The sequence below is a fragment of the Pseudophryne corroboree genome, chromosome 3 (assembly GCF_028390025.1).
Source record: "Pseudophryne corroboree isolate aPseCor3 chromosome 3, aPseCor3.hap2, whole genome shotgun sequence".
Taxonomy (NCBI): domain Eukaryota; kingdom Metazoa; phylum Chordata; class Amphibia; order Anura; family Myobatrachidae; genus Pseudophryne; species Pseudophryne corroboree.
Window position 1 is genome coordinate 499,942,551 of NC_086446.1, and position 21,931 is coordinate 499,964,481.

General features: G+C 46.8%; 1 protein-coding gene across 1 annotated transcript in view; it reads left to right on the plus strand.

Annotated features, from left to right (window-relative positions):
- Nucleotides 1–21,931, plus strand: part of TBCD (tubulin folding cofactor D) — a 707,681-nt gene that overhangs the window by 92,839 nt on the left and 592,911 nt on the right. Inside the window, exon 8 of the mRNA XM_063961004.1 lies at nucleotides 13,691–13,823. Coding sequence (XP_063817074.1) covers nucleotides 13,691–13,823 — 133 coding nt within the window. The remainder of the gene's footprint in view (nucleotides 1–13,690; nucleotides 13,824–21,931) is intronic.

The window sequence follows — 21,931 nt, forward strand, 5'->3', positions numbered from 1 at the left end:
GAACAGAAGTCCTCCCCGGCTTCCACTAAATCCACCGCATGACGCTGGGGCTCCACAGGCGGAGCTAGGCCCGGTGGGGGCGTGTCTCAGAAATTTCAGCCACAAGTGGGTTCACTCCCAGGTGGATCCCTGGGCTATAGAGATTGTGTCTCAGGGATACAAGCTGGAAATCGAAGAGATGCCCCCTCACCGTTACCTCAAATCGGCCCTGCCAGCTTCCCCCTTAGAGAGGGAAATAGTGTTAGCTGCAATTCACAAATTGTATCTTCAGCAGGTGGTGGTAAAGGTTCCCCTCCTTCAACAGGGAAGGGGTTACTATTCGACCATGTTTGTGGTACCAAAACCGGACGGTTCGGTCAGACCCATATTGAATTTAAAATCCCTGAACATATACCTGAAAAGGTTCAAGTTCAAGATGGAATCGCTCAGAGCGGTCATCGCAAGCCTGGAAGGGGGGGATTTTATGGTGTCTCTGGACATAAAGGATGCTTACCTTCATGTCCCCATTTATCCACCTCAACAGGCGGGTGTGGTTCATCAAATCGACAGTGTCTAGGTCGACAATGTTTAGGTCGACCACTATAGGTCGACATGGATGGAAGGTCGACAGGGTTTCTAGGTCGACATGTGCTAGGTCGACAGGTCTAAAGGTCGACATGAGGATTTTTTTTGTGTGTGTCGTTTTCTTCGTAGAGTGACCAGGATCACAAATTAGTGCACCGCGTCCCCTCGCATGGCTCGCTTCGCTCGCCATGCATCGGGCATGGTGCCTTCGCTCCGCTACCGCTTCGCTCGGCACACTTTACCGTTCCAATCGTAGTCCACGTGGATCATTAAGTATGAAAAAAGAAAAAACATGTGAAAAACTCATGTCGACCTTTAGACCTGTCGACCTAGCACATGTCGACCTAGAAACCCTGTCGACCTTCCATCCATGTCGACCTAGTGACTGTCGACCTGTAGTGGTCGACCTAACCATTGTCGACCTAGACACTGTCGATCTTCAGACCGGATCCCCATCAGGCGTACCTCAGATTTGTGGTACAGGATTGTCATTACCAATTCCAGACGTTGCCGTTTGGTCTCTCCACGGCACCGAGAATATTTACCAAGGTAATGGTGGAAATGATGGTGCTCCTGCAAAGCAAGGGGTCACAATTATCCCATACTTGGACGATCTCCTCATAAAGGCGAGGTCCAGAGAGCAGTTGCTGATCAGCGTAGCACGCTCTCGGGAAGTGTTACAACAGCACGGCTGTATTCTAAATATTCCAAAGTCGCAGTTGATTCCTACGACTCGTCTGCCATTCCTGGGCATGATTCTGGACACAGACCAGAAGAGGGTTTATCTCCCGATGGAGAAGGCTCAGGAGCTCTTGACACTGGTCAGAGACCTATTAAAACCAAAACAGGTGTCGGTGCATCACTGCACGCGAGTCCTGGGAAAGATGGTGGCATCATACGAGGCCATTCCCTTCGGCAGGTTCCATGCGAGGACCTTTCAATGGGATCTGTTGGACAAGTGGTCCGGATCACATCTACAGATGCATCGGCTGATCACCCTATCCCCCAGGGCCAGGGTGTCTCTCCTGTGGTGGCTGCAGAGTGCTCACCTTCTCGAGGGCCGCAGATTCGGCATTCAGGACTGGGTCCTGGTGACCACGGACGCAAGCCTCCGAGGGTGGGGAGCAGTCACACAGGGAAGAAATTTCCAAGGTCTGTGGTCAAGTCAGGAGACTTGTCTTCACATCAACATCCTGGAACTATGGGCAATATACAACGCCCTACGTCAAGCGGAGACCCTGCTTCGCGACCGACCGGTGCTGATTCAGTCAGACAACATCACCGCAGTGGCTCATGTAAACCGCCAATGCGGCACAAGGAGCAGGGTGGCGATGGCGGAAGCCACCAGAATTCTTCGCTGGGCGGAGAATCACGTAAGTGCACTGTCAGCAGTGTTCATTCCGGGAGTGGACAACTGGGAAGCAGACTTCCTCAGCAGGCACGACCTCCACCCGGGAGAGTGGGAACTTAATCAAGAAGTCTTCACGCAGATTGCGAGTCGGTAGGATCTGCCACAAGTAGACATGATGGCATCCCGCCTCAACAAAAAGCTACAGAGGTATTGCGCCAGGTCAAGAGACCCTCAGGCGATAGCTGTAGACGCTCTAGTGACACCGTGGGTGTTCCAGTCGGTCTATGTATTTCCTCCTCTTCCTCTCATACCCAAGGTGCTGAGAATCATAAGAAGAAGAGGAGTGAGAACAATACTCATTGTTCCGGATTGGCCAAGAAGGACTTGGTATCCAGAGCTGCAAGAAATGCTCACAGAGGACCCATGGCCTCTGCCTCTAAGACAGGACTTGTTGCAACAGGGGCCCTGTCTGTTCCAAGACTTACCGCAGCTGCATTTGACGGCATGGCGGTTGAACGCCGGTTCCTAGCAGAGAAAGGCATTCCGGATGAAGTTATTCCTACGCTGATAAAGGCTAGGAAGGACGTGACGGCTAAACATTATCACCGTATATGGCGAAAATATGTTGCTTGGTGTGAGGCCAGGAATGCCCCTACGGAGGAATTCCAGCTGGGCCGTTTCCTTCACTTCCTACAGTCGGGAGTGACTTTGGGCCTAAAATTGGGTTCCATTAAGGTCCAGATTTCGGCCCTATCCATTTTCTTTCAAAAAGAACTGGCTTCTCTTCCTGAAGTTCAGACGTTTGTAAAGGGAGTACTGCATATTCAGCCCCCTTTTGTGCCTCCAGTGGCACCTTGGGATCTTAACGTGGTGTTGAGTTTCCTGAGGTCACACTGGTTTGAGCCACTTAAAACCGTGGAGTTAAAATTTCTCACGTGGAAGGTGGTCATGCTATTAGCCTTGGCTTCAGCTAGGCGTGTGTCAGAATTAGCGGCTTTGTCACATAAAAGCCCCTATCTGGTTTTCCATATGGACAGGGCGGAATTGCGGACCCGTCCGCAATTTCTGCCAAAAGTGGTGTCATCTTTTCATATGAACCAACCTATTGTGGTGCCTGTGGCTACTCGTGACTTGGAGGATTCCGAGTTACTAGATGTGGTCAGGGCTTTGAAGGTTTATGTGGCCAGAACGGCTAGAGTCCGGAAAACTGATTCACTGTTTATCCTGTATGCACCCAACAAGCTGGGTGCTCCTGCTTCAAAGCAAACTATTGCTTGCTGGATCTGTAACACGATTCAGCAGGCTCATTCTGCGGCGGGATTGCCGCTGCCAAAATCAGTAAAAGCCCATTCCACGAGGAAGGTGGGCTCTTCTTGGGCGGCTGCCCGAGGGGTCTCGGCATTACAGCTTTGCCGAGCAGGTACTTGGTCGGGTTCAAACACTTTTGCAAAGTTATACAAGTTTGATACCCTGGCTGAGGAGGACCTTGTGTTTGCTCATTCGGTGCTGCAGAGTCATCCGCACTCTCCCGCCCGTTTGGGAGCTTTGGTATAATCCCCATGGTCCTTACGGAGTCCCCAGCATCCACTAGGACGTTAGAGAAAATAAGATTTTACTTACCGGTAAATCTATTTCTCGTAGTCCGTAGTGGATGCTGGGCGCCCGTCCCAAGTGCGGACTTTTTCTGCAATGCTTGTATATAGTTATTGCTTACATAAGGGTTATGTTATAGTTGCATCAGGGTTGATCTGATGCTCTATTGTTGTTCATACTGTTAACTGGGTAAGTTTATCACAGGTTATACGGTGTGATTGGTGTGGCTGGTATGAGTCTTGCCCTGGATTCCAAAATCCTTTCCTTGTACTGTCAGCTCTTCCGGGCACAGTTTCTTTAACTGAGGTCTGGAGGAGGGACATAGAGGGAGGAGCCAGAGCACACCAGTATCCAAATTCTTTCTTGAAGTGCCCTGTCTCCTGCGGAGCCCGTCTATTCCCCATGGTCCTTACGGAGTCCCCAGCATCCACTACGGACTACGAGAAATAGATTTACCGGTAAGTAAAATCTTATTTTTTGAAAATACAGCTGATGCAGGGCCGGTGCAAGGGTGTTTGGCGCCTCCCTGCAAACTATAAATTTGCGCCTTCCCTCACATACTTAATAAAGGGACAGTGCGCACCAAAGTCGCACGCCTCAAGAAACGGGTGGGGTGTGTCCACACAATAGTACCAATTCAAATTACTCCACAAAGTAGCACAATCTTGTTTACATTACACCGCACATTGGGGGTCATTCCGACCCGTTCGCACGCAGCGGTTCTTTGCGGGCGAACGGGTCAGAACTGCGCATGCGCACCGGATGTATTGCGCACGTGCGTCGTTGCCTGGCGATGCCCGTCGCCGGGAAGCGATGTCGCCAGCGAGAAATGTGATCGCAGGAAGACGAAAGGCGGGAGGCGTTCCGGGGCGGATACTCACCGTTTTCCAGGCATGGTGAGTCCAGCGCAGGCTGATCCAGGCGTTTGTTAGGGTGGATGTCTGTTGTCACAGCCGGGACCTACATCGCTGGATCCGTCGCACTGGTGAGTAGCTGCAGGGCTGGTCTTGTTTTGCTTTAAACTTTTTTAGCATAGCAGGGCTGCACTAGCGTTCGCAGCCCTGCTATGCTAAAATACACTCCCCCATAGGCAGCGTCAGGTTGATCGCACGAGCAGCAAAAAGTAGCTACGTGCAATCAACTCTGAATGACCCCCACAGTGCACAGAGTGGACTCGATGCCCCTCTGTCGGTATTCCGACTGTCAGGATTCCCGCATTGGTTTCCTGGGTGCTGGAATCCTGAACATCGGTAAATCAAAAATATGTCTTGTCAACAAATGTGGCAGGCTGGGATGCAGAGCAGGAAGAGCGCTTCTCCTGTCTGGCGCCTACCTGCACTGCATCCCTTCGCTGAGCGGGTTCCGCCGGATCTGAGCTGATGTGACATGCCAAAAAGCACCAGTTTTGATTTGTCTGTCCAAAGGATATTCTCAGGATTGTTGCTTGTCAGTATGCATTTTAGCAAATTCTACTGTAGCTCTTTAATGTTGTTTTTTCAAAAGTGGAGTCCTCCTTGAACTTCTTCCATGGAGCCACTGTTGCTGAAAAATCGTCAAATGGTGGGATCAGACATTGATGCACCCTTACCTTGGAGTTCAGCTTGTATCTCTTGAAGTTCCCCTTAGCTTTTTTTCTATCATTCTCTATATCAGGGGTGGGGAACCTCCGGCCCGTGAAGCCGTTTGGTCCGGCCCACCCGCTCCTCTCAGTGAGACACGCCGCCGCACAGTCCGGCGGCAGCGTGTCTCAGCTGTCACCAGATGGAGGAGAGCGCGGCTATTGTCGGGCGGCGGCGTGTAGGACTTGAAACCAGCCGCCGGTTCGTGAGGCAATCAGAGCTCGCGGACCGGCAGCCAATCAGGAGCCGCGGCTGCCGGTCCGCGAGCTCTGATTGGCTCTCGTACCGGCGGCTGGTTTCAAGTCTTACACGCCGCCGCCCAACATAGCCGCGCTCTCCTCCGTGTACCCGCCGAAAGGAGCGGTAAGCGGGACGGGGGGGGGAGACGGGGGTGCATCTGTATACCTGGCACTGTGGGGGTCATCTGTATACCTGGCACTGTGGGGACATCTGTATACCTGGCACTGTGAGGGGCATTTGTATACCTGGCACTGTGGGGGCATCTGTATACCTGGCACTGTGAGGGGCATTTGTATACCTGGCACTGTGGGGGCATTTGTATACCTGGCACTGTGAGGGGCATTTGTATACCTGGCACTGTGGGGGCATTTGTATGCCTGGCACTGTGGGGGCATCTGTATACCTGGCACTGTGGGGGTATCTGTATACCTGGCACTGTGAGGGGCATTTGTATACCTGGCACTGTGGGGGCAATTGTGGATCTGGCACTGCACTATTGGGGGCATGTGTGTATCACGTCCCATTTTAACTGGCCACACCCATTTTTTGGGCGCGCGCGGGGGCAGACTTGTATGGCCCCCGAAGGATTTTATAAATATCCAAATGGCCCTCGGTAGAAAAAAGGTTCCCCACCCCTGCTCTATATCATTATTTTTAATCTGGGGTCTAATTTTCCCCTTGTGTCTGTGTCCAGGGAGGTTTACTACACTTTAATGAACTTTTAAACTTCTTTAATTATGCATCTGTAGTCACTGTAAAAAAAAATTATATTTTCTCTGACGTCCTAAGTGGATGCTGGGTCTCCGTAAGGACCATGGGGAATAGCGGCTCCGCAGGAGACTGGGCACAACTAAAGAAAGCTTTAGGACTACCTGGTGTGCACTGGCTCCTCCCACTATGACCCTCCTCCAGACCTCAGTTGGAATCTTGTGGTGCCCGGCTGAGCTGGATGCACACTAGGGGCTCTCCTGAGCTCCTAGAAAGAAAGTATATTTAGGTTTTTTATTTTACAGTGAGATCTGCTGGCAACAGACTCACTGCAGCGAGGGACTAAGGGGAGAAGAAGCGAACCTACCTAACAGGTGGTAGTTTGGGCTTCTTAGGCTACTGGACACCATTAGCTCCAGAGGGATCGACCGCAGGACCCGACCTTGGTGTTCGTTCCCGGAGACGCGCCGCCGGCCCCCTTACAGAGCCAGAAGCAAGAAGTGTTCCGGAAAATCGGCGGCAGAAGACTTCTGTCTTCAACAAGGTAGCGCACAGCACTGCAGCTGTGCGCCATTGCTCCTCATGCACACCTCACACTCCGGTCACTGATGGGTGCAGGGCGCTGGGGGGGGGGGGCGCCCTGAGGGCAATATAAGACACCTTGGCTGGCAAATCATCACAATATATAGTCCCAGGGCTATATATGTGATAAATTACCCCTGCCAGAATCCATAAAAAAGCGGGAGAAAAGTCAGCCGAAAAAGGGGCGGGGCTATCTCCCTCAGCACACTGGCGCCATTTTTTCTTCACAGTGCAGCTGAAAGACAGCTCCCCAGGCTCTCCCCTGTAGTTTTCATGCTCAAAGGGTTAAAAAGAGAGGGGGGGCACTAAATTTAGGCTCAATATATGTATACAAGCAGCTATTGGGGGAAAAATCACTCAGTTATAGTGTTAATCCCTGCATTATATAGCGCTCTGGTGTGTGCTGGCATACTCTCTCTCTGTCTCCCCAAAGGACTTTGTGGGGTCCTGTCCTCAGTCAGAGCATTCCCTGTGTGTGTGCGGTGTGTCGGTACGGCTGTGTCGACATGTTGGATGAGGAAGGTTACGTGGAGGCGGAGCAGAGGCCGATAAATGGGATGTCGCCCCCTGTGGGGCCGACACCAGAGTGGATGGATAGGTGGAAGGTATTAACAGACAATGTCAACTCCTTACATAAAAGGCTGGATGTCGTAACAGCTGTGGGAAAGCCGGCTTCTCAGCCCGCGTCTGCCCAGGCGTCTCAAAGGCCATCAGGGGCTCAAAAAACGCCCGTTACCTCAGATGGCAGACACAGATGTCGACACGGAGTCTGACTCCAGTGTCGACGAGGTTGAGATATATACACAATCCACTAGGAACATCCGTTACATGATCTCGGCAATGAAAAATGTGTTACACATTTCTGACATGAACCCAAGTACCACATAAAAGGGGTTTTATTTTTGGGGAGAAAAAGCAGCCAGTGTTTTGTTCCCCCATCAGATGAGTGAATGAAGTGTGTAAAAAAGCGTGGGTTCCCCCGATAAGAAACTGGTAATTTCTAAAAAGTTACTGATGGCGTACCCTTTCCCGCCAGAGGATAGGTCACGTTGGGAGATATCCCCTAGGGTGGATAAGGCGCTCACACGTTTGTCAAAAAAGGTGGCACTGCCGTCTTAGGATACGGCCACCTTGAAGGAGCCTGCTGATAAAAAGCAGGAGGCTATCCTGAAGTCTGTATATACACACTCAGGTTCTATACTGAGACCTGCAATTGCCTCAGCATAAATATTGCTGCTGCAGCGTGGTCTGATACCCTGTCAGATAATATTAATACCCTAGACATGGATAATATTTTGCTAACATAGAGCATATTAAAGACGTCGTCTTATATATGAAGGATGCACAGAGGGATATTTGCCGGCTGGCATCCAGAATTAATGCAATGTCCATTCTGCCAGGAGGTTATTAGAAACCCGGCAGTGGACAGGTGATGCTGCCTTTAAAAGGCACATGGAGATTCTGCCTTTATAAGGGTAAGGAATTGTTTGGGGATGGTCTCTGGGACCTCGTATCCACAGCAACAGCTGGGAAGAAATTTTTTTACCTCAGGTTTCTTCACAGCCTAAGAAAGCACCGTATTTTCAGGTACAGTCCTTTCGGCTTCAGAAAAGCAAGCGGGTCAAAGGCGCTTCCTTTCTGCACAGAGACAAGGGAAGAAGGAAAAAGCTGCACCAGACAGCCAGTTCCCAGGATCAAAAATCTTCCCCCGCTTCCTCTGAGTCCACCGCATGACGCTGGGGCTCCACAGGTGGAGACAGGTGCGGTGGGGGCGCGTCTCGGGAACTTCAGGGACCAGTGGGCTTGCCCACAGGTGGATCCCTAGGTTCTGCAAGTAGTATCACAGGGATACAGGCTGGAGTTCGAGGCGACTCCCCCTCGCCGTTACCTCATATCAGCCTTGCCTGCTGCCCTCGGAGAAAGGTAGTACTGGCGGCAATTCACAAGCTGTACTTCCAGCAGGTGAAATCAAGGTACCCCTCCTTCAACAGGGCCGGGGTTACTATTCCAAAATGTTGTGGTACCGAAACCAGACGGTTCGGTGAGACCCATTCTAACATTGAAATCCTTGAACACTTATATACGAAGGTTCAAGTTCAAAATGGAATCGCTCAGGGCGATTATTGCAAGCCTGGAGAATTTCATGGTATCACTGGACATCAAGGATGCTTACCTGCATGTCCCTATTTACCCTCTTCACCAGGAGTACCTCAAAATTGTGGTACAGGATTGTCATTACCAATTCCAGACGTTGCCGTTGGTCTGTCCCCGGCACCGAGGGTATTTACCAAGGTAATGGCCGAAATAATTATCCCGTACTTGGACGATCTCCTTATATAGGCGAGGTCCAGGGAGCAGTTGTTCGTCGGAGTAGCACTATCTCGGGAAGTGCTACAACAGCACGGCTGGATTCTGATTCCAAAGTCGCAGCTGGTTCCTACGACGCGTCTACTGTTCCTGGGTATGGTTCTGGACACAGAACAGGATAAAAAGGGTTTCTCCCGGAGGAGAAGTCCAAGGAGTTGTCGTCTCTAGACAGAGACCTCCTAATACAAATACAGGTGTCGGTGCATCAATGCACGCGAGCCCTGGGAAAGATGGTAGCTTCTTACGAAGAAATTCCATTCGCCAGGTCCCATGCAAGGATCTTCCAGTGGGATCTGTTGGACAAGTGGTCCGGGTCGCATCTTCAGATGCATCGGCGGATAACCCTGTCTCCAAGGGCCAGGGTGTCGCTGTTGTGGTGGCTGCAGAGTGCTCATCTTCTAGGGGGCCGCAGATTCGGCATACAGGACTGGGTCCTGGTGACCACGGATGCCAACCTTCGAGGCTGGGGGGCAGTCACACAGGGAAGAAACTTCCAAGGACTATGGAAAAGTCAGGAGACTTACCTACACATGAATATTCTGAAACTAAGGGCCATTTACAATGCCCTAGGTCAGGCTAGACCCGTGCTTCAACACCGGCCGGTGCTGATCCAGTCAGACAACATCACGGCGGTCGCTCATGTAAACCGACAGGGCGGCACAAGAAGCAGGATGGCGATGGCAGAAGCCACAAGGATTCTCCGATGGGCGGAAAATCATGTGTTAGCACTGTCAGCAGTGTTCATTCCCGGAGTGGACAACTGAGAAGCAGACTTTCTCAGAAGACACGACCTCCACCCGGGAGAGTGGGGACTTCATCCAGAAGTCTTCCAACTGATTGTACACCGTTGGGAAAGGCCACAGGTGGACATGATGGCGTCCCGCCTCAACAAAAAGCTACATAGATATTGCGCCAGGTCAAGGGACCCTCAGGCGATAGCTGTGGACGCTCTGGTAACACCGTGGGTGTACCAGTCGGTGTATGTGTTCCCTTCTCTGCCTCTCTTACCCTGGGTAATGAGAATAATAAGAAAGAGAGGAGTAAGAACTACACTTATTGTTCCGGGTTGGCCAAGAAGAGCTTGGTACCCAGAACTCCAAGAAATGATCTCAGAGGACCCATGGCCTCTGCCGCTCAGACAGGACCTGCTGCAGCAGGGGGCCTGTCTGTTCCAAGACGTACCGCGGCTGCGTTTGATGGCATGGCGGTTGAATGCCGGATCCTGAAGGAAAAGGGCATTCCGGAGGAAGTTATCCCTACGCTATTTAAAGCTAGGAAAGAAGTGAACGCAAACCATTATCACCGCACATGGCGGAAATATGTTGCGTGCTGTGAGGCCAGTAAGGCCCCAAAGGAGGAATTTCAGCTAGGTCGATTTCTGCACTTCCTACAGTCAGAGGTGACTATGGGCCTAAAATTGGGTTCCATTAAGGTCCAGATTTCGGCTCTATCGATTTTCTTCCAAAATAGAACTGGCTTCACTGCCTGAAGTTCAGACTTTTGTTAAGGGAGTGCTGCATAGTCAGCCCCCGTTTGTGCCTCCAGTGGCACCGTGGGATCTCAACGTGGTGTTGGATTTCCTGAAGTCGCATTGGGTTGAGCCACTTAAATCCGTGGAGCTACAATACCTCACGTGGAAAGTGGTCATGCTGTGGGCCTTGGCGTCGGCCAGGCGTGTATCAGACTTGGCGGCTTTGTCATACAAAAGCCCTTATCTGTATTTTATATGGATAAGGCGGAATTGAGGACTCGTTCCCAATTCCTTCCTAAGGTGGTATCAGTTTTTCATGTGAACCAACCTATTGTGGTGCCTGCGGCTACTTGGGATTTGGAGGATTCCAAGTTACTGGACGTAGTCAGGGCCCTGAAAGGTATATGTTTCCAGGACGGCTGGAGTCAGGAAAACTGACTCGCTATTTATCCTGTATGCACCCAACAAGCTGGGTGCTCCTGCTTTTAAGCAGACTATTGCTCGCTGGATCTGTAACACGATTCAACTTGCACATTCTGCGGCTGGACTGCCGCACCCTAAATCTGTAAAAGCCCATTCCACGAGGAAAGGGGCTCTTCTTGGGCGGCTGCCCGAGGGGTCTCGGCTTTACAAATTTGCCGAGCTGTTACTTGGTCGGGTTCAAACATTTTTGCAAGAGTCTACAAGTTTGATACCCTGGCTGAGGAGGACCTAGAGTTTGCTCATTCGGTGCTGCAGAGTCATCCGCACTCTCCCGCCCGTTTGGGAGCTTTGGTATAATCCCCATGGTACTTACGGAGTCCCAGCATCCACTTAGGACGTCAGAGAAAATAAGATTTTACTCACCGGTAAATCTATTTCTCGTAGTCCGTAGTGGATGCTGGGCGCCCATCCCAAGTGCGGATTGTCTGCAATACTTGTTTATAGTTATTGCCTAACTAAAGGGTTATTGTTGAGCCATCTGTTGAGAGGCTCAGTTATATTTCATACTGTTAACTGGGTATAGTATCACGAGTTATACGGTGTGATTGGTGTGGCTGGTATGAGTCGTACCCGGGATTCAAAATCCTTCCTTATTGTGTCAGCTCTTCCGTGCACAGTATCCTAACTGAGGTCTGGAGGAGGGTCATAGTGGGAGGAGCCAGTGCACACCAGGTAGTCCTAAAGCTTTCTTTAGTTGTGCCCAGTCTCCTGCGGAGCCGCTATTCCCCATGGTCCTTACGGAGTCCCAGCATCCACTACGGACTACGAGAAATAGATTTACCGGTGAGTAAAATCTTATTATTTTCTGTGATCACTTTTTATAAATCTTTCCTCTTTCCCATCGGAAGAAATTCATAAGAAGGAGAGATAGAAAAAGTTCTTAACTTCAGTCTCATTGACCAAATGTTACTATTATGGCATTGACATGTAGCTGAAATTCTTTTTTTTTTTTTTTTGGAATCTGGTATTAGACCCTTCTACGGAAAAATACCCAGAGAAAAGTCCCACAGTCTCTTATTGTGTATCATTTTGAGAAATATTTATTATATAATCTAATCAGTTTAAATGATGCTTGCATTCATAACCATTGCAGTAAGATTTCACATAGAGGGGCCAATTCAATTGTTTTGGGCATCTAAATGTCCCGTCTAAATGAGACTGTTAAGCTGCCCAAACAATTGTTACAATTCAATTGATGATTGAGCGCCCATGCATATTGCGCATGTCGCGCACAAACAGACAGGGTTTATCCATGTAAAAGTCCTAATTTGGGCGTCCAAACTCCCGTTCGGATGCCCAAAGTGCCGTCTTAGCGCACATTTCAGGAGGCTTCGCGAAGAAATGTCAGCTACTGTGCGTCTTAACAGAGCAACAATTGAATTGCTAGTGTGATGTTACACTGCTTCCTGTCCTACCCTCATAGAGGGCATGAGCTCCTGACAGTGGCGTCACCTTGTGGAAATCAGTCAATTTTTCAACCTACTCTTTTCGTCTTCTAAGAGACTTCCTTGGGTCAAATCTAACCACAGTTGGAAAAGTATGTCCTTTTAGAAAGAATCATCTTTATCCCCAATGGAGAGTACTACACTCTTTCCTCTCGACTGGCACTACTCCCCATGGTTGTTGTAAATATAACCAGTTGTCGCTAGACTATAAAACTACATAATCTTATTTAGCAAAAGTAGCAACATTTCGGAACTACTTATGGGGGTAATTCCAAGTTGATCGCAGCAGGATATTTTTTAGCAGTTGGGCAAAACCATGTGCACTGCAGGGGGGCAGATATAACATTTGCAGAGAGAGTTAGATTTGGGTGGGTTATTTTGTTTCTGTGCAGGGTAAATACTGGCTGCTTTATTTTTACACTGCAATTTAGATTGCAGATTGAACTCACCACACCCAAATCTATCTCTCTCTGCACATGTAATATCTGCCCCCCCCTGCAGTACACATGGTTTTGCCCAACTGCTAAAAATTTTCCTGCTGCGATCAACTTGGAATTACCCCCATGATCCTTTATCAAACTGTGCACACCTCTATAAACGATCTTATGTGCATCCGTATCCGTGCTACTTTTGCTAAATAAACTCTTGAAGTTTATGCGTTCTATCTTCTGTGGAGTGCCGTTCATCCAACTTCAGATGTGTCTGTGTATATAAGGTGTTACATAGATATACGTATAGAGAGATGCATATTTTGAGTTCAGCCACAAGGTGTCAGTAACAGACAGCAGAGCTTTGTAGAAGGGATGGCATACTCTTTGGAAGCTTAGCCAATTAGCCTGAGGTTACACTTACACCTGAATCATTACACTGCAACACAGACCTCCTTTTGTGTATAATTTCCGCCACTGCAGGTGCTTTGGAACCATTTGTACTTTGTATTACGAATAAGCAGCATGTATTTTTTAAGTATTACTCTGCAAGTGTAATATAAATGTATTATTGTACTTTTCAGCACGTACAGTTATAAGCAAATACATAGAGTATCAACAAGCAAAGTAGTGGGCAAACAAGCAGTGCAATGTCAGTGACCGCGTAATCGGAATATTATATACCATCTCACATTTCTGTATCCCTTCCCATTATCACAAATTTCTTTACCCCTACACTAGAGTTTAGCCATTGGATAGCCTCTCTTAGGACATGGAAAAATAAAAAAAACTAATTGCTTATTTAATGTCCTAAAATAACTTAATACGTCCTTGTACAGGTTTATTACCCGTCCTGATGTCAAACAGAAGAGAATGGCTGATTTTCTGGACTGGGCTCTTGCAACATTGTCGAATGCTTCCTACCTGACGATTGAGGGTACCATCGCAATGGATGGGATATTGCAAGCCTTGGTAAGATACATCATTCCGCATGTTTAATCTGTATTAAAACACAAAGCTGTATTGTGGTAGGTGTATACTCAGATATGGCACATGTTTGGATTGCCATGGCAGTCATGTGACAGTCCATACACCCACTCCTCAATGCAGCATTGGCTCATTAAGCGTGGCTCCACTCATGTCTCTACATTGGTGACGAACCTAACTACATAATAACCACATATTAAGAGTGCATGTTTTTGAGTTTAAGATTTAGTCTCTTGAAAAACAGCATAAAATCCCAGCCAAAATTAGATTAGGTAACCAAAAACCTTTAGCTGCATATATAAATTGTTCTAGCGTCCATTTAAATATTCCATTTCTACTTTTATGGAGTTCTTAGTTTTCACTATGTCCTGCAGATGGTGTGAGATGCAATGGTTCCTGAGGGGGGCACTATTTCTTTGTGCTTGTTGAACTTTGTGTTGGCAGTGGGATAGCTATTTTGTATGATAAGACTGCATGAACTAGCTAGGCTGGTGAAAAGACCATTAAACATATGATTAAAAATCAACTGCACTCTCTCACAAAATTTAATCTGTCCTCCTCCTGCTCCCCCCTCACACCCCTCTGGGACATCCCTGCTTTTCCCGCTGGAGTCTCACCCTATCGATTCACACCCTGGATTAGCGCAGGAGTTCATGTGGTACATGATCTTTCCCTCCAAGGCCATTGGATGTCAATAGATGATATCAAAAGTAATTTTGCCTCTCTATCCCCTCCCTTTTTTGAATACTTTCATGTACGTCACTTCTTTCTCTCTCTACCTCAGGCTAACGTTCTGCGGGATCTTACCTCTTTTGAATCTCTATGTACTAAAAAACCCATTTATAGAGGGCTAATATCGCTGATCTATTCTGTGTTGGTTGGAGTTTCCTCGGGACCGCAGACTCGCCATGAGCGGGAGAGGGACCTGGGCCCCCCGCCAGACGATGCCTGTTGGGAGGAGGTACGGGAGGGCATAGCTAAAAGTTCTACCTCTACCCGACTCAAGGAGACATCCTATAAACTATATTATCGGTGGTATTACACCCCGGATAAATTGTCTAGGATGTTCCCTTCTGCCACCCCGGTTTGTTGGCGGGGATGCGGTCAGCGGGGAACTCTTTTCCATATTTGGTGGACCTGTCCACGTATTGTGCGCTTCTGGAATAGGGTGCACGACATTCTGAACTCCCTATCTGGATTGGCGCTCGACCTGAATCCGTGGGTATTTCTATTGGCCCGTCCATATCCTGACCTTGATCCTCTTCTGAATAAACTGTTCTCCCATATATTTGTGGCTGCGAAATCCTTAATTGCTAAAAATTGGAAGGCTTCCGCTGCTCCTACCGTCCCTGCTCTGAATAATTATATTTGGCTGGTCGCTAATATGGAAAAGATCACTTATTATCTACATGACTGTCCACACAAATTTGAACTCGTCTGGGGCCCCTGGTTGCTTATGATGTCTCCCCAAAATTGATGTTCGAGCCACTTTTTCGTCCTGGTCTTTAGAGCCCCTAGCCATGCTATAACTGGACCCTCCCTCCGGACGCCGTCCTGTCCTCTATAGCCTTTTCTGGTTGTTGTGCAATGACTGGCCCATCTGTCTGTATTTCTATGGATATGCTTATGCACTATTTTTTCTTATATTTTACGTATTTGCCCCCTTTTATGGCTTAGTTCGGCCATATTCTCTTCTTTTGTATCCGACCCTTACTTCTTTCTACCCCCCCCCCCCCCTTCCTTTCTTTCTGCCCCTCTCCGTCTCTTTTTCTCTCGCATGTGGTCCCCCCTCGTGGGACATTTTTGTTTGTTTGCTAACTGCAAAAAAAAAAAATTCTTGAAAAACTCCATGGAGACTGTTTTTCACCTTTTATTGTACAGCTGTATCTGTGTTGTATACCTTTTCGCCTCTCCTGGTACAAATAAAGAGTTAAAAAAATAAATAAATAAAAAAATCAACTGCACAGACTACATAGCTTCATGGTTCTAACAAGCATTTCTAAAATTAATCTAAAAATAAATAAGGGAAAAGTAGCAAATTCAGATACATAAATTATAAACACATGCTTTACAGACTTGCTGGAAATTACAGATGGTCTGATTTTATTACAGGTACAAGTCCCAGTGTTGTGCTTATGACTTGTCAGGCCCACATTGATGCCATTATAGCATAGGTTCTCTAACTCGGTCCTCAGGACCCCACACAGTGCATGTTTTGCAGGTCTTCTCACAGAATCACAAGTGAAATACTGGGGCAGATGTATTAACCTGGAGAAGGCATAAGGAAGTGATAAACCAGTGATATGTGCAAGGTGATAAAGGCACCAGCCAATCAGATCCTAACTGTTAATTTACATATTGGAGCTGATTGGCTGGTGCCTTTATCACCTTGCACATATCACTGGTTTATCACTTCCTTATGCCTTCTCAAGGTTAATACATCTGCCCCAATGAGCTCTACATGTGGACCTTTAAAAATGTGTCAGTGAGTAATTAATACACCTGTGCACCTGCTGGGTTACCTGCAAAACATGCAGTGTGTGGGGTAATGAGGACCGAGTTTGAGAACCTCTGCATTATAGCATAATCCATTTAGCTTTTTGCCTTAAATAGGCTGGCTTAATCTTGCACACGGTTTGGACTGGTATTGATAGATCTTCTGCTGGGTTTGGGTCCTTACTGACAGATCTCCTACTGGATTTGAAAGGCCAGTGTTGAACAGATTTGCATCCTTACAAGACACTATTAGTGAGCATTAAATCAAGCATATATAATAAGGGGGGTATCCAATTACCCATGAAAATTTTACACAAGAAAAAAAAGTATTTTATCACGTTTTTTGCCTGATGGTCATTACTCAGGGACCTTTTGTATCTTTTTTCGCAGCTGCGAGTGGCAAATAAATGGGTGCTTATCATGGCTGGCAGGCGAAACAAAATGCCCTAGTGCTGGCATTGTGGCTAATTAGAAAGCGGACGACCTAATTAGCTGCAGTAATTTACCGCACTAATAGGATACTGCACTAAGTGTTACTGTACAGCTGGAAAACCCCAACTTATTTTTGGTCTTAGATTACATTTGGTTAATTGTTACCTGAATGAAAAAAATGTAAAACTAATCTCTTGTTAATTTACGTCACCGCCCAATACAGTCAGCCTGTATTTCATTTCCTCATTTCTAGTGGGGATCAGGGAATAGTCTCCTCCTTGAAAAGATAGACAATTCTTGCTGTCCCCAAACTCAATCAGTTTGATGTCTGACTCTATATACCAAGTACTACGATGCAGTGGGTGTGGCTTTTTCTCATGCCAAGTTCCATTTTGCTTCATTTGTAACGTTTTACGTCTTTAAAACTGATTTCTTTGCGGTTAAAGTTGTAGCCCAGCATCTGTACCACACTCTGAGTGGTGTTTCGCTGCATCTGCAATGCAAATAATTCCTAAAATATAAAGAAAAAGATGATATGTTAGACCTCTCGGAGCGGCTCGGTCATCTCACGCCATATGGCTAATGGAGGTTCAGTGTATGAGGACACATCTGTACGTGCTTCCTGCGTACTAATTTTATCCATTCATCCGACAGCAGCACAAAGTTATTTTTTAGTGTATGTGCAGCACACCACAGCTGTGTTTGTTTAACACAGAGTTCTACTGATACAGGATACACATCAGACTAACCAGGTAGTGGTAAGAGCCAGATCACTAGCCCTATTTGTGTATAGAAATATTCTTCTATTTGACACTGGAAAACAGTGATCCCATCTTGTTTCTTAACTGTTAAGGCCATTTGGTCAAACACACTTCTCCTTTCAGGATCTTTCTATGGTCTTCATTGCGACTCTGTATGGTGCTTAATTGAATGAGATTTCCCCACTGTTCGGGTGTTAGATCAGTTCATACATTTATATATTGCTGATCCTTATTGGTACGTTATTTTAGTATATTATATTATTTACTTTGTGTTTAATATTCTATATTTATATGTTTTGTTACATGTGTATATAATGGTTACTTACAGTAAAGGGCTTTTACAATCACAGGTGTAGTTCTGTTTCATTTACAATTTTATTAGCTGTGCACCGGTGCAGCTGTTTTTTCTTGTTTCCTTATCGTGCCACCTAGAGTTGTACTCTCTCCGCAACAAAATGGCTGCCTCCACTGTGTTTTAGGTGGCAGGTTCAGATTAAAATATATAGCTGACTGTGCATCCATGCGCATACATATTGCATTCTTTAATTATTTGGCTACACAAAGTAAATCTAGATCAAGAATCAGTGTGTGATCGGAAAGAGACACACAGATTACTCTGCTTATTTCTCTGTTCCCTTGTCATTTGTATGATGAATCTGCAGTCAGAGGTTGTAAATCCATCACCTCCATGTAGATAATAAAACTACTTGTTTAACATCTCTTAACTTGCATCATGCTACAACCTGCTGTCCTTGTTCTTTAACTGCTCAATAATCTGATAATTCTTCTGAAGGGTTTGGCCGCTGTTAAATTCACTTGTTCATTAGCTGAACGCTGAAGCGATACTCTGCTTAAGTAACACAGAAACCAGGCCGGAGTTTTGCCTTGCAGCAATGTATCTGCCTCTGTGTAAATGCATGTTTTGCATAATGATGAATATTAAAATGTTTTGGTTATCAACTTTTTTAACCAGTATAATTAATTTCCAGAAAAATGTTCTTGACATGCACACAAGTTTTTACTATCTATAGTGGGGTGGGTTCTAAGAAGGTGTTTGAATTGGGAATAAAGGATGTAAGGTTCAATTTGTTATTTATTTGTCTTTGAGCTTCTGTAAATGACTAATAAGATCCCCCAAAAATCTGTGGAATTGATATGGAAATGGAGATAAATGGATTTTAATTGTTGTCTACTTAGGCCATGTGCGCAACCTTTAATTTGGCTGTTGGTCCTTTGATGGTGGGAGGTAAGATTATCTGTGAGCATGTTACACCCCTCATTGACAACATTGTGTACTTTGTAAGTACCTCTCGGAGGTTCTTTTTTTCATTAATCCCATCCCAGCGTAAACAAAAATAAAAGAAATATTGGTTTTAAGATAAGATGGTCATCCTAATGTCATTAACTTGAAACTCCAGTTTGTAGACCTGTATTAATTTGGAGGAATTAACCACACAGACCAGTTTTTTCTTTTGAGCAGTAACTGCCGTCCCAAACCACCTCCTCCCTCTTTTTAAACCCACCAACTTTGTCCAGGACTCTTATATCCAGGTATTAGCTATTAGTGATTACAATGTTTAGACGTCTGATGAGCTTAACATGGGAATTAAAATCTAAAGATCTCTATTTCAAAGTTTTGTAAACCATATGAATGAAACCAGTACTGAATTATCCACTACTCCTGCTGATCCTTTGAAGAGTAGTAATTGCCACTAATTACGCATAACATGGAAACCTCCATTGCGTTCACTTGCAAGCATTTAGTTTTAATATATTGCATAGAAATTTGAGCTTTATGTGCAGAATTGTTTAGTCAGTCAGGTTTACAGTTGCTGTGAGCTGAAGCTGGGATTTGAACCAAGGTCACAAACATATCTTAAGCCCCATACACACGAGGGGAGATGTGTGCTGAGCGATCTAGCACAGACCGCTCAGCACACATCTCTCCCCAGCTCAGCACACAGGGCAATGTGTGCTGAGCGACTGGGTGACACAGGGGGGGGAGGGGGGGGGGGGGGCGCTCACTTCACAGAGCAGTGAAGTGAGCGATCTACTAGTTTTGGCATGCATGCATGCCAAATCTAGAGTCAGTGATGCGCTATCGCTATGGGCATACACACGGAAAGATCTGTGCTTCATTTTCTAAGCTGTCTAGTCAGAAATTAAGCACGGATCTCTCCATGAGTACCCCCCTTTAGTGTAATTCAAAGCTATCCTTTATTACTTAAGTGTGGACCGTATATGTTTATTATGGGGTATATTCAATTGAGGTCGGATCCATTCCGACATGCATTTGTCGGAATGGATCCGACAAGGGCTATTCAATGCCCATCTCAATTCAACTTTAAAAAAGTCGAATTGAGATGAGGGACCGGAGAGAGGGGGGAGAGCAGCGCTGCAGGAGGATGTGGCACAGCCGCCAGACCCACGGCAGCATCCACCCGACTCACTTGCTGGAGCAGGGTGGACGTTGCCGTGAGCGGCGGCTGTGCCACATCCTCCTTCAGTGCTGTGCTGTAGCGCTGCTGTCCCCTGTCTGCCCACGGCTCTCCCCGTCTGCTCGCGGCTCTCCCTCCTCTCAGGTCCCTCATCTCAGTTTGACTTTTTTTTTTATGTCGGACTGAGATGGTCGGAAACGGGGCCAAAACCTGTCGAATTTTGCCCCGTTTTTCTCAGAAGCACGTGAATTGGCAATTCATGTACTATTCAACAAGTCAAATTCCACGACTTGTCGAATAAAAATGCTGGGGACTGAAAAGGTCGGAACCCCTTCCGACCTGAAAAAGTCGAAAACTGGCGTCTTTTTGACAAGACGGCAGTTTCGACCTTAATTGAATATACCCTCTATATGTGTGTGCTTGGTTTGTAAGTTCGTTATGGTGATCTTGTACTCTAGTATGCTCCCATCTCAGCAAGCTTTTTGTCGTTGATTAAACCACTTCTACATCAGCCATTGAAATTCTGCCATCTGCTGGCTTCTTTATGATACCACAGAACATTGAATGTGAACAAATATTGAGATTCTTTTTTTCTGTAATAAAAATGTAATATGCCCTATGTTTCTGAGCACTATAAACCAATGTCTATGCAAAATACATATTTTAGTATGCCTATTTTTGAGTGAATTACCTGCTTATTTTAATGGCTTGAAGTACTTGTGAGAAAGTAACCTTAGACAAAATAATGTAAAAATCCTGTTTTTCCCATACTTGTAACTGTTTTGCTGTAAAGGGGCAGTAAAATCTCCATATTACCTTTTAGTATACACTTCAGAGCTCTGTCAGAGGTGTACATGAGTGCAGCAGTCACAATTCCAATTGCCCCTTTCTAGTATTAAAACTGGAACAGACATTGGCACTTCGGTCATAACAGCCAAAGAAAGGCATCTGGTGCCTTGGGGTTCCAATGGTGGCAGTATATGTACTCTATGGGGTATATTCAATACCTGTCGGATCCTTTCCAACGGAAAGGATCCGACAGGTCAGTATTCAATACCGGGCCAAACCCGACAGGTTTGGCCTGTTCCCGACAATGGCAATCCGACTTTCTTTAAATTCAGGTTGACATTGTCTGAAACGGGGCTAAAACCTGTCTAGTTTGGGCGCGCTTCCAACAGCCAACGTGGATTCCAACAATCCACGTGGTTTCCGACAAGTCGGGAATTCCTGAATTGTCTGAAAAAATCAGCCGCCATTGAATAGGTTGGAACCCCTTTCGACCTAAACCTGTCGGAAGCTGCCGTCTTTCCGACAAGACGGAAGCTTCCAACAATTATTGAATACACCACTATGTAGACAAGTGATTGGACACTGACGGCAAATAGAGCAATGAGATTTCCCACGTGCAGTGATAACTGCATACACCCTTCTTAGCAAACTGTCCATAATTTCATGGATAACAGTAGGTGGTATGTTTTGCCTTTGAAGAAGGTCGAGTTGGTCTAGAGCGCACCCGTCGCTCCATTTCGCACACCATTTGCCATTTCACCTGGGGGGGGGGGGGGATTTGCAATAATTTTTGTCTACATAGGGGGTAATTTAGATCTGCTGTCTGCTGTTTTCACACAACGGGCGATCGGGTCCAAATGGCGCTTACGTATGCACCGCAATGCGTAGGTGCGTCGGACAGCTACAATGGGCATCGCTGATCAGCAACGGGATGGTGCGAAGGATCCATTCGAACTGGCGTATGCATGATTATTGACAGGAAGAGGCCATTTGTAGGTGGCAACTGACCGTTTACAGGGAGTCTCCGGAAAAATGCAGGTGTGTCCAAGTGTTTTGAGGGAGGGTGTCCTGGGCTGCGCAGAGACTGCACAAACTGATTTTTCGCAGCTGTGCTAACACATAGGAACGCACACTTGCTCAGCGAAAATACACTCCCCCTGTAGGCAGCGACTATCTG